The 17829-nt window shown below is 28.0% G+C and overlaps 1 protein-coding gene across 7 annotated transcripts in view; it reads left to right on the top strand.

Moving 5' to 3' along the window:
• Hrb27C (Heterogeneous nuclear ribonucleoprotein at 27C) overlaps window positions 1-17829 on the top strand; it is a 167750-nt gene that overhangs the window by 105637 nt on the left and 44284 nt on the right. For 6 of the 7 annotated variants that reach the window (XM_075370489.1, XM_075370499.1, XM_075370469.1 and 3 more), the window contains 3 exons: window positions 3884-3988; window positions 6217-6347; window positions 10448-10514. In XM_075370489.1, coding sequence (XP_075226604.1) covers window positions 3884-3988; window positions 6217-6347; window positions 10448-10514 — 303 coding nt within the window. Of the gene's footprint in view, window positions 1-3883; window positions 3989-6216; window positions 6348-10447; window positions 10650-17829 lie in introns of all 7 variants that reach the window. The other variant, XR_012756985.1, reaches the window with a different exon arrangement.

Here is a 17829-nt window from a genome sequence, read left to right as displayed (position 1 = left end):
AGTGATAAAATATTCCAATTCTTAGAGATCTTTTAAATTTGTAGTAAAACTTCCCAACATCATACTCAGCCCAGGAACAACAATCTGTTTGTTATTTAGAGGCATTTGCTATTTAGAAAAATATGAATACAGGTATTATGTTCACTTATTGTACAGGAAAAGAAAAACACTTAGAACATTATTGTATATTTATTTCATTTTAATTAATATTAAAAATAATTAAAAATTGGTTTTTAATTAAAATTGTGTAGAATTCAATTTTTTGTTATTGTTTTTCTGAAAATAAAACAGTTTTTGTTAATATTTGAATAAAAAAATAACATTAAATTACTGTAATGTACCAACAAAATAAGAGAATGAAATTAGTGTACTGTACTTAAACGGAATAAAAAACAATGTAAGCTACAAAAATATTAATCAAAGAACCTACAGTATACAATTAATCAAATTACACGTACAAAAAATAATATAAAAATAAGAAAAAAATCAAATGCGGATTTGTAAAATTCATTTTACATGCAGGTTGTTTAAAAGTAGCTGTCTACTTAAAGAAGAATTATGTCCTAGTACATGTTTTTTCAAATAAGAAACTGTACTTCTGATATTAAAGTGTAACATGTTCTGGTAATCCTTTTTGTTAGAAATAATGATGTAATTTTCTAACATCTTCTTTTGCTTCCCTACTTGTGATGGTAAATTTGGGTATTGTCATCTTTTTGGAAGTAATCAGGGCTTAGGCAGCAACAAAATCATTCACGTCAATCAATACATCTTCAGCTTCAGGTACTCTTTGTAGTTTCCAAATGGTTCAATAAGTTCTTTTAATTCATTCTGTTCTACAGAATTTTTATTTGGTTGAGTAGGATTTTCAATGTCTGAATTTAATTGGCGAAAGAATTTGTCATAATAGTAACCTGCTTTATAGCCACATGAATCCATAAAACTGGATCTAACTTATTGGTGTTTTTAGTAACTCATTAACATCCATATATTCATTCATTATTGACACCATATAAAACACCTTCTTTTTGTACTGAATTTTAAAGTTCTGAATGATCCCCTGATCATGCGATTGACATACTACAGTAGTATTTGGGGAAGAAAATATATTAATTTTACATTTTCTAAGTTAATGTTTGGGTGAGATTTTTTGCATTGTTCAAGAATAGTATGACTTTTCCTATTTTGCCGTACCCATTCTATAATCAAAACTGACCATTCCATTGTTTTGTCTCTAATTATTAAAGATTTTTTATTTAAATATCATTCAATTTCTAATGAATTTATGTTCACGCTATTAAAACATTGCAGTTTTGCCAATTTTTAATGGTTAAAGATTTTTAAATTATAACTTATTTGGAATTTATCTAACAAACTTCCTGATGCTTCAAACTCATTGTACAGAGTTCTTTATCAATTTTTAGGGCTTTTTTACATATCAAATCGCACTTACAAGTCAAAATGTCAACCACTAGGCCTGACATTTCAGGAAATTCATGTTTGCGTAACTGGTTTTCTGCCCATGACTAGGATATCATGTTAGCTTTTTCAGATATCGCTTATCTGAGTTTTCCAGACATCACAACATTTCGCCATTTCATGCAAAACTTTTTATTTTTTATAGACATTTATAATTGCTACTTTTACTTTTAATGAGACCAAGTTGCAATAATGAGTTTTATATAACACAAAATTGAATATACAGTAAAGGTATATACATAGAACCTTTATAACAATAAAATAATATCCAGTTTTCATGAGCATGTGTTTAAGCAGTTTGGAATAGGTGCTGCGGCAGATAATTCCAGCGTGAACCAGTTAGCTGTGATAAGCTTTTATTGGAAAAATTTAGTGTTTCTGAAATTAAGCAACTTCACATTTATGTGTGAAGTGTTACAATAGTAAATTTAGTAGTTGATTATAAATGTATTGAGTACCTGACTGTGATGACATATTAATTGTCGATGTAATGAATGAGTGTGAAATAAATATTCTTTATTCATTTTTCATAATTTTTTTTCATTTTTGAAACATTCTGTGCCCAATAGTTAAGAATATTGTGACAGAGAAACTTTGTTACAAAAAATTGAGGTTAGGTATGGGTGCCGATGGTAAATTAATGAATCTCACAAGCAAAAACATGTAGGTTTCACTGAAATCTTTTGTAGCATTTTTAAGGAAATGATCTATTCGAATGTGTTATCACTGGGAATGAAGCCTATCAAAACACTGTGTGTCTTCAGTGGCGAGACCTTTCATCTCTGAAAGCAAAGAAGTTTTGTTTATTTTTCTGTCCAAAAAATCATGGCAATTTTCTAGGATCAGTATTTTATTTTATTTTCTAGTTCAGAGAATAACGTCTTAATGTTGAAGCATACACTACAAGCCTGCTTTAAAACAAAAGACTCAACTTGTTGTCCAAAGGGGTAATTTTTGTGCATGATATATATGATCAAACTTATCAATTGTTGGCAAAAGTTAAGATTTTTGCCAATGATTGCTTTTCATCCTAGTCCTGATCTAATACAGAGTGATACTTACCATTTATTTATTCATTAAAGAAATTGTTCTGATTGCAGCTGCTAGAAAATGATTGTGAACTGAAGAGAGACACTAGTAACTGCTTCAAGATTAGCAACAAACTTATATGTCAATAGAATTAGATGGTTTTTAATTGCTCTAAAAATTATGTGGAAGTTAAATTGTTTTGGCTGTAGTAAATCATGTTGATTTTTTATGTCTGAACAGATTACAAATAAAATCATATCAAATATATGTATTTTTTCTGTTTTAAGCCTACTGTTACTTGAAAGTTTAATTTTTAGTTATTACTCTAATTTTCTTCCTTGACTTAACTAATATTTTATGATGTACTATTTAGTTCTCTGATTATGGATAGTAAATAGAAATGACATATTTGAACAATGTTTGTAATTCCAACCTATAACAATATTTTACAGGAAAATCTCCCTAAAAAACATGGGACCGAGTAAGAAGGTTCAGTCTTGCAGAGACTGTGATTTCTTGCATTAATAATGAGCTAATTTACAATGAGGTCCTGTGGAATGAATTAAACGAATATAATATAAAATAAGTTTTATAAGACAATGTGTTGTAATTATTCTGGAAACTTAATGTATTGTATAAATACTACATTATTCATATATATGTTATACATTATATATATATATTATTTATATATATATACATTATTCAATATATATATATATGTTTACGAAAATTACATATGTTCTAAATATTCTGGAAATTTGTGTTCTGTATATAGGCTACATTATTCATTAGTTTTTAAAAATCTTAAAACTGAAGTACGAATACGTATATTATACTGTTTAATATAAATTAACTTGATTGGATCAATTCCAATCATGGTATTTATGGCTCTAAGTAAAATTATTATAGATTGATATATAAAAATTTTAATAAATGATTAACTTGTTAATAAAATACAACAAACAGATTATTTACGTAAGCTGTCGGCACTACTGTACTTTTATTAATGACGGTTTAGGTTAGTAAGTTGCAGCAGCAATAAATGTAACTGCATGTCCATGACCCTATGCTAAGTAGCAATTATTCATCTACGGCATTTATTATTTTACAAATCATGGTTAGTGCACAATTATTTTTTTAATCGCTATTTTCTTATAGGCAATTGATTTTTTATTATTTCCTTTCCATAAATTGAACATGTAAATTTTGTGTTTATTTTTTGTTAAGTTATTGCAAAGTTTTCCTGTTTTAATATTATTTTATCATAATCTTCAGTTCATCTGCATATTATCAGTTATTTCTTGTTCTTTCTGAGAGATTATTAACGTAGTAGAAGTTTATGTAATATATAGATGTTTTTGTAATTTTCAAGGTCCTAATCAGTCTGGTTACGGTAGCAATTGGAATTGGAATATGCCTCAGAATGGTCCAACAGCAACTGGTGGTCCTCCGGCAGGAACCACTCCTGGTCCACAAGGTATGAATTTTGGCTATAACTTATGCTTGTGAATTTTGTTCCTGATTTTTTTTTTTTTTTTTGATTCAGTAAAAGTTTCTGAAATTTGATGACTTATTTTAATTAAGACTGTGCTGGAATAGTTAAAATTAATGGTAATTTTTTCTGCCGCCTATATGAAGGGATTTGTTACCATGTATCAGTTTTTCTTGTGAAATTCTGTTTATATAAATTATATGCATTTACTTAGTAAAAATTATTTTTTTTCCATAGCGACCTATGGATGTAGAGTCGACTTACATACAATTCATCATGCCGATCAGCAATCTAAAGTCTTCAGTAAATCTTACGTCACATTTTTTATGCCTCAGTACAAAGGCAATTCATGTAGACTTAGTCTCAGATTTGACTGCACAGTCATTCATAGCAACACTCAAGAGCTTTGTTTCACGAAGAGGTATTCCTACCCAAATATTTTCAGATAATTGTTCCAACTTCTGTTTTGCCAAGAATATTTTGTATAACTTATTTAAATTCTTAATTTGGAAAATCTAAAATCAAACATTTAACACTTATACGTCAAACAAAAATATCATGGTCATTTATTCTACCTTATTCACCCAATTTTGGTGGCTTATGGGAAAGCGCAATTAAATGCATAAATATCATCTATGTTAGTAGTTAGGACAAACGCTCTTGAACTTTGAAGAATTGTATATGGTTTTAACATAGGTTGAAGCCTGTCTTAATTCTCAGAATCACTATCACCTGGACATTTTCTTTTTGGCTGTCCACTTACATCTTTACCTGAACCCGATTACAAAGAAATTGAAATTAACCACGTAGGTCAATGGCATTAACTCCAAAATTCATCCAATCTATCTGGAAACTATGATCTAAAAACTATCTTCATTATCTCCAGCAGAGAAATAGATGGCATTTTCCTTGGTGTAATTTGTCTATTGGAGACGTAATATTAATCTTATTAAGAGTTCCTCCCCTTAATACTACTTTTAGTGCAAATTTTATTTTATTCTAGATTGCCTTATAGTAAGTGTTAAATTCTTTGTAAATATTAAATATGAAGCAAGACAAAAAGTTTATGAAATATTTAATGCAAGCACCTTTCAGCATTAAATACAAAAAATTTTAAGTTACATAATGTCCAAGATAGAAATAACAGTATATCAGATTTTAAAACAAGGAAATCAGATTTTCATCTTTGATCTTTCAAATTTTCCTGTTTAGTTGGTGTCCGTTTAAAGCTCCTCCTGCCTTCCTTTACTTGCACTGCTGCAACGTTTGGCAAATCAGCTGATTTCGAAGTCGAGAGTTCTAAGGTTCAAATCCTAGCGAAGGCAACTTTTATATGGATTTGAATACTGGATCATGAATACCTAGTGTTTATTTGTTGTTGAATTTCAATTAACCATAATTCTCAGGAATCGTTGACCTGAGACTACAAGACTGCACTTCATTCACATTCATATACATCATCCTCATTCATCAACTGAAGTAATACCTTACAGTGGTTCTGGAGACTATAAGGAAAAAGAAAATAATAACCTGCGTGATTGTTTGGCTATTTTTAAAAAAAACTACTTGTTGAATCTTAAAAAGTATACAGCATTAGTGTAGGATACATACAGTATTAGTTAAATTAGCTTGAAGAATAATAACAAAGTAATTTTTTGCTATAAAAAAGAAAAACATTTTGGTTTGTCATACAATTAAAGTCTAGATAAATTTATCACAGAACGTAATATTGATAAAAAAATTAATGTATTCATTCAATTTCTTTTAAATGTTATTTAGTTTTTTATTAAAATTAATTTTACTGTTTTATCAATTAATTTTCTCATTTCTATACAAAATTTGTGCAATGTATTTATTGGCAAAACACTAACCAAACCTGGGAAGAGTTTTCCAACGACATTTTATTGATTGATTTTCTCAGAAACTATTAAAAAGTAGCTTTTACATAATTACTGACACGTGTGTCTGAATTTAGTAATTAGGCTAGAAAAACCATTAGTACAGCATCGTGGGTAGTATGGGGTGCTATTACACAACTTTTATCTTCTACTGTCCCCCCAAAAAAATAAAGAAATAAAAAATAAGATAAATACAGACATTTGTATTTATTTTGTTTGTCATTACAAAATAAATAGAATTATTTTTTTTCATGGTTAATGTTAATAGATTTTTATATTGCCATCCAGGAATTTTAAATTAGATATTTTTATTAGGTGACATGTACACAAGAGCTGGAGCTGGTGCAGGCCCAACACCTACTGGACCTACTCCACCTGGTGCAACTGCAGCGCAGAAACCTGCTAGTGATTATACAGGCTATGGAGGTTATGCTGGTTATACACAGGTACGTAAACATTTTTAATCTAAGTCATTTTTTTTTTCATTGTTAAACATAGTGTGAAATTTCCCAACCACCATTGGTTTAGTTTCTAGTTTTTACAATTAGAAACTTCACAAATATCACAAAAAATTGAATGATACTCCAGATAATTCTGAAAAACTATACCTCAAATAATTTTTAATTTTTGTAATACATCATTTACTCATTGATTATTTATTAAATTTGAGTGTTAATAAGCCTCTTAATTAGTTATGAGATAGTAAAAATTTTCTCATTTCCTGATTAGGAAGAGATTTTAGTTAAAAAAATGTCTGAAAGCACAATTTTTTATATACATTAAAGTGATCGTAACAGTTTTAAACATTAAAAAATTAGTGTTTAATTTCTTGGTAAATATATTTATATATACATACATACATACAAACATACATAATATAATATTATATTCTTTCAGCCTCTGCAAAGCCCAGCATTAGAGAAACACTTTTCTGTTAAATTTTTTGCTTCATCAAAACGCTTTCAAGCCTAAGCACATGTTCAGTGATAGCTTTTATTAAACTGTTTATAATTTACACAATAACAAGCTAATATATAGCTTTTTACATTTTGTAAAAAATTTTTTGTAAATTTAAAAAAACTTAAAAAGCTTCAAATCATTCAAAATAAATTTAGAAAAAATTTGTTATTAAAGATGTTTTGATAAAACGAATAGGTCCTTTACACATAGATTTAATGAAATTTTAGGTAATTAAAAAATAGGAGGATGGGTTTCTCAAATGTTGCTTTCCACTTGATAATAACTAAAATTTTGGAGATAATTTGTAAATAGTCTAAAAAGTTAATATTGAAGATGAAAATGGTAATAAATCATTGGAAATTTTAGAAAAATTGTATGTATATCTAAACGTGAATTCAGCCTTATAAATCTACAACCAGACTAGTTATTGTAATAATTTTTCATTCTTGACTAAACAAATATTTGTTTTAAATTTATTTTAACAATTTTTACAAAATGTAAAAAGCTAATAAGAGTTATTGTGTAAATTGTAAATAGTTTTAAGAATTTATAAAATATATCACTGAGGATTGATTTAGGCCCAAAAGTGTTCTGATGAGGTATAAAATTAAAGGTAAAAGTGTTTCTCTAATCTGTGCTTTGTGGAGTTTGAAAGAATATTATATATATATATAGAAAGTGACATTATTCATGAAGACCAATGTATTACAGTTGAACGTACAGCAAAAACGGTTGCAGTAAGTGTTGGCACAGTTCATAATGTTATCAGTAACAAGCTAAAGTACAGCAAAACTTGTGCAAGGTGGGTCCTGAAAGAGTTAACGCAACACCACAAGGAAACGAGACTCAGTGTGTATGGACTTCAAAGAACGCTATGAAAAGGAACGTGACCCTTTTACAAACGATTTTAATGTGTGATGAAACTTGGGTTCATCATTTTGAACCAGAATCCAAAAGACAAAGCATGGAATAGAAGCACACCTTTTCGAAAGAAATTCAGAATGCAAGCATCAGGGGGGAAAAGTCGTTGACTGTCTTTTGGGATGCCAAAGGTGTGTTGTGTTTTGTGATTATTATTTTTTAATCAGCATACAAAACGCTGCTGCTGCTAATGTTACTACTAATACTTAGATATGCTGTTGAAAAAAGTAAAACCAGCAATGAGACAAAAAGTCGCAGATCTCAAAGAAAAGGCATAATATTGTTACATGACAATGCTCGCCCTCACACCACCCAGCTGACTCAAGAAACCATAGGAAATGGGTTGAAAGATACTATCACATCCTTCCTGCAGTCCAGATTTAGCTCCCTCTGATTTTCATTTGTTTGGTTCACTGAAGGAGGCATGTGGAAAAAAGTTAGGCATCAACCAGGAGGTCAAAGAATTTGTGGAAAGGACTTCTTTGATCAGGTATAAAAAAAACTAGTTCATCATTATGACAAGTGTATTAATATTGGTGGGAATTATGGCAGAAGTAGTAAGTCTCATTTTGTAAAAACACAGTTTTTTTTCTACATCAATTTGTGTCTCTAATTATTGAATGTCCCTTGTATATAAGTGTTAAATCTAAATTGAAAGAAGTAATAGATTGTTACATCTTTATTATTCATGTGTAGTTGTAGGTTTTATGTTACATCTTTATTATTAATGTGCAGTTGTAGGTTTTAAGTAACAGTTTACTTCAATTTGATTGGCCAATTAAGTATTTTATTTCTGTACATTAATTGTAAATACTAATAAATACTGGAAAATTTTTATTAAATTGTTTGCTAATATATGGGTGTCATTCAAATATTCTTTTTGATGTTTGTGAATTTATAGAGATAAATAGTAAATATAGTTTTATTTTAATTTAAGCTTAATGATTTAAATAATGTAAGTATTCCTTATAAAAGCATAGTCAGTATTAGAATAATATACAAGTAAATGAATGAAAATTATATATTGTGTATTTATGGAAATTGATAAAAACGAAATATAAAAATCACTGGCATTCCTGCCTGTGTTTATGAATGTGCACTGTATATATATATATATTATATTTAAAATTGTATTGCATTCTCCTTAGTAGTGTAAGTATTTTTGTGCTAATGTAAAACCAATCTCCAAAAGTGGTGGTATTCTAAGTAATAGGGCTGAAATTTTATCTTATTTTATTAAAAACAAAAATATAAAAAGTTAATTGAGATAACTGAAGTAAAATGTGTTTTATTTTATTTAGCTTTTCAGATGGTTATTCTTCACAATCTAATGAGAATTAATTTTGTTTTGTACTGAGGCTTGGTATTAGGTATGTTCAGCTGTTAAATGTATATTGCAGACTGTGGACAGAAAAAGCCCTCAGTTCAGTCTATAAGCAGTCTCCAACAGATTATCAACGATGCACAGACTCTACCAGTCCTGCCTTTGCCCATAAGTATTGTCAGAATTACAAAAAAGACTTAATAGTATAAGGAAAGGAGTAACTGTAACAAAAGACCAATCTCAAAGGAACCAGATTAGGTAGACTAGAAACACTTTACAAAGCAAGTACATGACCAGTCAGATAGTTCCTCCCCTTTTTGACCTCAAAGAGATAACTCAATTTTGCACTGTTGAGAACCTAGTTTATTAAGCTTAATTTAATGAGTTGTATAAGTATAATGAGATGTAGCTCATCGAGTTATAATTCCTTATAGTTAAATATATAACCCTGTTTAGTCATTTTACATAAAAAATTAAAACAAATTAATCTTATGTGTTAAAACTCTTTTTTAGAAATTCCTGTGAAATAAAAAAAAGTTGCATATAAATGAATACTACATTTTGTGAAAATTTAAAATTGCAGAACGTTTTTCGTTAAAAATGTTTTTGCAAATATTGTAAAATTCTAATTTTCAGTACATTCATTAATACATAATACTGTAGTTCATAGGCAAAAATTCAGTAGTACAAAAAATCAAAAATACATATTTTACTTGTATAGACACAAAAATTTTATGCAACTTTAGTATTTGCACAAAACATTGTTTTTTCTATCAAAATATTTTCAACCAGCACCTGCGATTCTTAGTAAATAAGAGGACCCGATAAGACCGTGGTCTGAAATGTGCCTATGTAATTATTTAAAAAAAGTATTGGAAAGTTGTTGCTACACACACAACTCCAATTAGCACATCAGCTTTTATCACAAAACTGATTGATATATATGTTAGTGACTGCAACTTGTGATTTATCTTTACTGCTACCTTGAAGTAAATTTTTATTAATAAGTATGTGTTGAGAAAGTTTGTAAAATGTAAGTTTCAACTTGTATGTCTATTTGAATAATTGAAGATACTTATTCTTTAGCACAAGTTTCAGTTTCCAAAACTACAATTTTATACATTATATTATGGTACTTCTTACAGAGATATTTTTATGTGCAGGATTTTTCATTAGTTTATTGAATACTTGTGTAGGAACAAAACATTGTAATAAGTTGACTTTAGCAATGTTTTATTAAAACCAGTTTGATTATTGCTTACACCTTACCCCAAGATCATTGTTTGGAAATTCTATGTTTAAATAAAAATGTTAGTTTTCATTTTTTTTTTTTTTTAATAGGATTCAACAAGCTATGGTGGTGGAAGGAGCTATGGTGGTCCGGATGGGACAGGTCAAGGTAGTGGAGGTGGGTACACGAAGCCATTTGATTTTCATAAGGAATGGCCGTCCTCTTGATTGAACGATTGACCGATTAACCGCACATCTAGCCGGTTATATTGTCAAAGTGAGATTAGGGCGTAGTTAAAATTATTAAATATATGTAAGAGTAATAATAATTATTATTATTATAATTAATATAATACTACATATAATGTGTGTCCTCTCTTATCATATAATTATCAATATGTGTTGTTAACAGAGAGGACATAAAAGTGTCTTTTTATTATGATTATTATTATTAACTATATTACACATACATGCATTCATTACTATTACATTATTATTATTATTATAATTATAATTGATTATTAATATATCATTATCATTATTATTATTATTATTATTATTATTCAAGGTATATTATAGAGAAAAAAATATTAATCGCTTAGTTGTAATGAAATTATTTAAAAAAATATGAATGTTCATCGACTGATATGTATATATACAGGTAATAGGAAATTTCTTAAGATAAATTAATTCATTGTTATTTAATTATTAATTATTATAAGTATTGTAATTTTAAAATATTTGTGGTTACTTTGACTTGTCCCTGAAATGTTGAAAATGTTTTTTATGTACCTTTTATCCCTAGCCCCATTTTTACCTGCCCTCCCACCCCTAGACGTTCGATTTTTCCCTTATTATTATATTATATTACATTATATTTATATTATATTGTATTATTAATTATTTTATACGACGATGATAATAATAATATTTAATTATAATTAATATAATGAAATCAGTCATTAATTTTAAGAGGCCATGCCATTGTTTTTATGTAAGGAGCAATAAATAAGTAAATAATTTAATGAAGTATATAATAAAAGAGTTATTATTAGCTGCTAGCACTGATTAATTATTAATTATATAGTGGGTCAAGTTTGTTATTTAATTGATAATATTTATTACTGAAAGAATTGTACAAATCTCATTAAGAATATTACTAAAATAGGATATTAATTATTGCAATTTTTAAATTTTAATAACTTAAGTATGTTAATTACATTACGGTAATCTAATAAATTAATTATAAAACAACAGTTTAAGAATTATTATTAATTAATGAGTATAAAATATTAATTTATCGATAAATAGGTTATTCATTCAGGCGTAAGGAATTAATTAATTGGTTAATTTTTAGGTTTAGATCTTAATTAATAACAACAGACTTTTTGATGACTGGTTGAAAGTACAATTTTTATTAAGATTCCAAGATAATTTTTATTGGCATCGTTGTAATTATTAATAATGTAAAAAAAAATTACTATAACCTACATTATAAATATATTATTATTACTGCTACTATAATTATTATTAACTATTATTATTATTATTATTATATTATTATTATTATTGAATTGTTTGTTTTTATTTTTTTATTTTGTCTGAGAGTTTATTATTTTGTAACAGTTTATTATTTTTTTCTATATATTATATTTAAATAGACTGTGGCGTTAAATATTGATTAAGTAATCCCATGGATGAAGCTTTTAAACGTAAATAATGTTAAGAAAATTCCTATTAGACGTTGTATAATTATTATGAATAATAAATATTGTGTTCTTTGTGATTATTATATACACGCAATATATTAGCGTTGATGACAAAATAATAACGAGTTATTTATTATGCCCCTGATGCATTACACCGTGTCCCTTCTCTTACCTCTACGCTATCATTTAAGTCCTCTGTTATTTTAGCAACATTGCGAGTATTATATTTTAGCATATAATTATAATAATAATAATAATAATAATATGATAGTTACATATTTTACACAGTCTTAAAACAATTACGTGCTTTTTTCAATTTTTTTTGTGTATGTTTTTGAAATTTACATTTACATTAATGGACAAGTTAAAGTAACTGTTTTTTTTTTGTTTTATTATTTTTTCTTTAATTTTATTTATTTTCTTTTATTAACTGTAATAAGCATAAGAATTTCTAGTCACATCCACTTTGGAGTTTCTTTTTTTATTAAATTTTTTGCTTAGAAACGTTTGTTAGCAGTTAATTTTGTTAACGTGTTGTGTAATACTAAAAGTGCGGTCGGTCGGTATAATTTATTGCAGTGTTTTAGTCGGATCACTGTCCAGTTGCTCAATCAATGAGGTCTGTCTGACCTTTTTTTTTGTTTTTCACTTTGCTTGTACTTGCAGTGTTGCAAAATCCTTTTTGCCTTGTCTATCCTTAATTTTACTAGTTTTTTTCTTTGTTTTCTTTTGTTATTTCTGTTAAAGATATTTGTGTTATGTCTCTTGTGCTGAACAATATATTGGTACTTATTCTTTTATTTGTTTACTAGTAGTGTGGTGATGGTGCATTGGTTTGTGACTGACTACAGAATGTTTTTTGTCTAAACTGTTTCTCAGTGGGCGTTATATACTGCCTATTGATTTTAATTAAAAAAATTAACTATGATATTAACGGTTTTTTTCATAATTAGCAAAATTTTGTGATTTGTTATTGAAAGAACAGGAGTTTTAGATGGTGATTAATTACAGTTGCTATTTTTCCCTTGTTTTTTTTGACTGTAATAATTATACTTACCCTCTTAAAAATTTAACAAATACATTTTTTATTTATTTATTAAATATTTGGGTTATTACAAAAGTTAGATATTACTATGCAATTTTTTTTAATGTGGTATAAAACTTGCAATAGTAGATCAAAAAATGTGGCAATTAACAATAGCATACTGTATAAATAGTAACTTATAAATAAACCAACCTTTATTCATAGTAATCAATTATTAGTGTATTAATGCAAATATTAACAGACATGTGTAATTGCATATGTTATATTTTTATATTTTACAAACTTTGAAAGGCTGCTTGTGATTTATCTACAATTGATTGTATTCCGTTTGAGAGTATGCAGTAGTGCTTGCAATTGTGCTAAATTTCTTGATGTGGGTATGTAATTTATTGAATCTATAAACATTAACCAATATTTTTAGTATTAGCTATATACACTGAAAGTGTACTGTGCACATCCAAGATTTCATTTTAAATAACACTTCCACCATGGGCCCAGAATTAAAGATTGCTTTGATAAACATTTCTCTGATGTGAATTTTTTTTAAGGAGCAGGTAGCAGAAAATTTAGTAGTTTCATATCCCCATGTATTTTTAAATATAACAAATTGTTTTTTAAACTGCTATTTATATTCCTTTAAATATTTTGTGTAAAATTATATATTTTAAATAAATATTTTACCCTATGTATTAATTTAATAGGTTCCTGGTATTACAAACTGTAAAAATTAATTGTTTGAAAAGTTGTCTATAATAATACATTTCATGAACTAAGGGATCAGTTTTCAATTTATCAATTACTGAACTCCATTTATAAATTATTGATAATTTTCTGCACTGTGTTATGCACAATTTATTCCTAAAAAGAATTCTAACAAATAATATCAGAAGTATGATGTTAAAGAATCCTTTTTGAACATCAGTGAATAGTATCTGTGAATGGTGAAAGGAAAGTCTTCCTACAGAGTGACACAATTGAAATGAACAACATCTTCATATTAAGCAATACATGCTGATTTACCCAGGATTGTATCAGTTTGTTTTACTAACTTTTGATTATGCATATACAAACTGAAATTTATTGCTCTTCATGCATTAATTAACTGCATATGCAATTACTGACTATAGTATAATAAACTTTTCCACCAGATCTCTGCTGGAGTTTCTAAATGATGCCGACCCCTTTTTTTTTTACTTTGCTTCTACTTGCAGTTGCAAAATCCTTTTTACCAGGTCTATCTTTAATTTAACTAGTTTTTTCTTTACTAATAGATTTCAATGGAAAATTTGATTATTTTCATCCACATGATCTTTCATCAGTAATGAGTATCTGTTATATGCAAAATTCCTCAAAATAATGTAGAAATAAAATTTTAGCCTTTGAAGTAGAAACCAAGACTTTGATCAATTAATTTTAAACCAATTAAATATATATTCCAAGTACTTTTGATCATCCACTTTTTAATAAAAAGAGTTAATAACATTTGGAAGTTTTGTATTATTTTAGCCTACTAATGACAATGTTTTTTTCAATATTGCCCTTCTCCCTGAACATTACAGTTTTGTTCAAACTTTGTTTGATAGCTCAATATATAAAAAATAAATTAACACTTACATTAAATTAACACTTACATTTATAACTGTTAAACTTTCTAACACTATTAAAAACAACTGTCTATTAAACCCAAATGTGCTTTATTACTGTACTTAATTTGATATTTTTCATTTCAGGATTTTGTTTTTTCCAGTTAATTTATTTTATGAAGTTCCTCTATATATACACTCTTAACTTGTTACTAAATAATTCATGTTTAGAGGATTTTGTTAATCTTCTAATAATATGTTAACTTCATTTCCCATTACAAATTTGCTTAATAATAGTTATAGAGCTAAATCATTCAATTTATGTAATTCTCAAATTTGTTTCTGGCCAAATGTATTACTCCTACTAAAATAGTTCATTGGTGTGTAAGCTGTTAGTGGCAAAGAATAGTAAACTTCTGGGTAATAACAGTTCACCAATATTAACGTGAGCTAGCAAAAATCTTAAGTAATAAACTTTTAGTAGTTGGTCATGTACGACAGAAATATCAAATTTAAGCTGATGAACTGATAAAATATAATAAATCATTATAATCAGCATAATTATAAAATGCATTTTAGTCAGAATTGAACATCAAAAGAAATTAATCAACTTTTGATGACAAATTTGCTTTGTTTAGTGTTGTCAAAGAAAAGTGGAATCGAAATTAAATGAAAGTTGTAAAGGTCTTTTGAATCTGTATTACATAGATATGAACAAATTCCTCATAAATATTGTCGAATTTTAAGTATTGATTGGCTGACTGTAATTGCAGGATAGCCTGTAAACTTTATAACTTTCGCAAGTGTGATACAAGCTAAGTATTCTTCGGAAGATAATGTTTTATCCTTTGCAACATTGGCACTTTGCAATCAGTTGCACTTGTTAAATGGCATGTATGAAAGAATGGAATATCGATCTTCCTACATCCAAGTCTATTCGTCACTGGCTCATGTATGCAATGCACATTCACTGCCAGTCCTGGAAATCAATTGGGCAGGCTAGTTACAAATTGGAAATTCCTTGTTCCACTGTAAATGAAATAGTTAAGCAGGGCTTAAGTGTATAAGTTAACAACGCTTTCATCAGATTAGATTTTTTAATGATTGTTGCCTATGCCATCAGTTTGCTGCAGAGGTAATGCACCGTGTCAAAAACAATCTTGATTTTCTTGATACATTGTTAGTGATGATGCAACTTTCCATGTGGGAAAGTTAACGGAGACTTGAATATGTAGTATTGAAAATCCCCTTACAATAATCAAAACTGATGGACACCGAAAGTCAATGTCTGATTAGGGCTGCACAAAAATGGCGTAAACCAGTTTTTTTTTCATGTAACCACTGTGACAAGACACATGTACCTAGATATGCTTTGCTGTTCCTCAGTTTCTTTCTGGCTTCAGTTTTTAACAAGATTGTGCTCCACCACACTTTCATCAAGATGTTACCATATTCTTGAATAGCACTTCCCTGAATATTGGATCGGACAAGGAGGTCCAACTGCATGGCCACCTCCTAGATCTCCAGATATCACTCCTTTGGACTATTTTGCTTGGGGATTTTTTAAAAGTTGTTTGCACAAAAGCAAATTTCAAGATTGGGACGATTTAAAACAAAATTGTTGAAGCTGTTTGTCTAACATGTCGGAGATGCTCCTAAGCACTTTGCAAGAGTTAGATTATCATCTAGACGTCTTCCAAGATACAAAAGGTGCATACATTGAACTTGATTATCCTACATTAAAATTTGGTGAGTTATGTGAAAAATTATTAAATAAACTGGTTCTTCTAATGTAAGCTCTGTTACTTTAGCCTGGGCACCCTGTATATGCTGTGTACAGAAAATGCAAATCTGGTCTTAATTTGCATAAAATTATGTTAATTAATTTCATGTTAAATAGTTTTTACCAAATTATTTTATTACAAAAGTGCCTACTAAATAATATGCTTGTTGTTAATTGTATATTATTACTTGTAAACTTAAATTGATGCATAAATATTAATCTTAAGAAGCTCATCATACTTCTGGCCCTAATTATATTTTTTTATAAATTTACCAGAGTGGTCAAGCCATTTGAATTGACCCAAGGGTGGTTGCTTGACCAATTCAGAAAAAAACTGAAACTTGCCCACTTGTTTCCTACATGTTTTCAGGACCGTAAAACTATTTTTTTAATCTTGTATTTAAGCAGTTTACCTGTGGCAGCCATTTTTATTATGGTGCACACCCCTATTTTTGTGATTTTAATGGTTTAAGTAAAAAATCAACTAAAAAACCATTGGTCCTTAAAGGATGAAACCAAAAAGTAATTAATTCATATTTTCTCAAGGTAAATGATTAATCTAGCTATGTCTCTTCTTTGTATGAGAAAATCGTCATTAAAGTTGAACCTGAAAAACAGTGAAAATTTACTAATTTTTTTTTAAGAGGCAGGGATGGCATACACAGTCTGAATTATTTTTTTATATGGTATACTTACCCCCAAATTTTTATGAATTTTTGAAAACTTTTTTTTAAAAATCAGATTTTTAATAACTAACGGGGCTGATTGTATTAAATCTAAAATTTACAAAACTTGCTGAGTTTTTTTAGATTTTTACGGCAACTAAAAAGATTTCTTGTGTATTGTACTAATAAGAGTAACATTTTGACTCTCTAACAAGTGCTCCAAGGGGGTTACTTGGCACTTTAATATTTTTATATTTAGTAATAAGTATAATGTATAAATTAAGTATAGTTGAAGTAAAGTTGTTTGAACCATTCAACTGCAGTGTTCATATTATAACCAGTGCTTGGAGTCAATTCCAGTTGTCAGAATTCATGTTGCAACATGCTCATTTATGCTTTATGCATCATTTAGCTTTGCAGTTACAGACTGGTCAGTCTGACATTAGTCAGTGACCTGTTCATATCTTTACAGCATCTCAAATTTTCATCCTGTGTTTGAAAGTGTTTAAGTTTTACTTAATATTATATTGCAAATTTTCAATTTTTACATTGTTTTCAAGTAATTTCACACAAAACAATGCAAAAACAATGTTCCTATGTGAATGAAGTGTCATAAAACAGTGTATGGTACAGTGCCAAAAGAATTCATTAAAATTTGTGAATTTATTGATGAAAATTAACAACCTGTTTTTTACGTGTTAAATGTCG

This window comes from Lycorma delicatula, chromosome 1 (genome assembly GCF_047948215.1).
Source record: "Lycorma delicatula isolate Av1 chromosome 1, ASM4794821v1, whole genome shotgun sequence".
NCBI lineage: Eukaryota > Metazoa > Arthropoda > Insecta > Hemiptera > Fulgoridae > Lycorma > Lycorma delicatula.
Note: the sequence above shows the minus strand (reverse complement) of the source record. Positions and strands in the feature narration are given on the sequence as shown.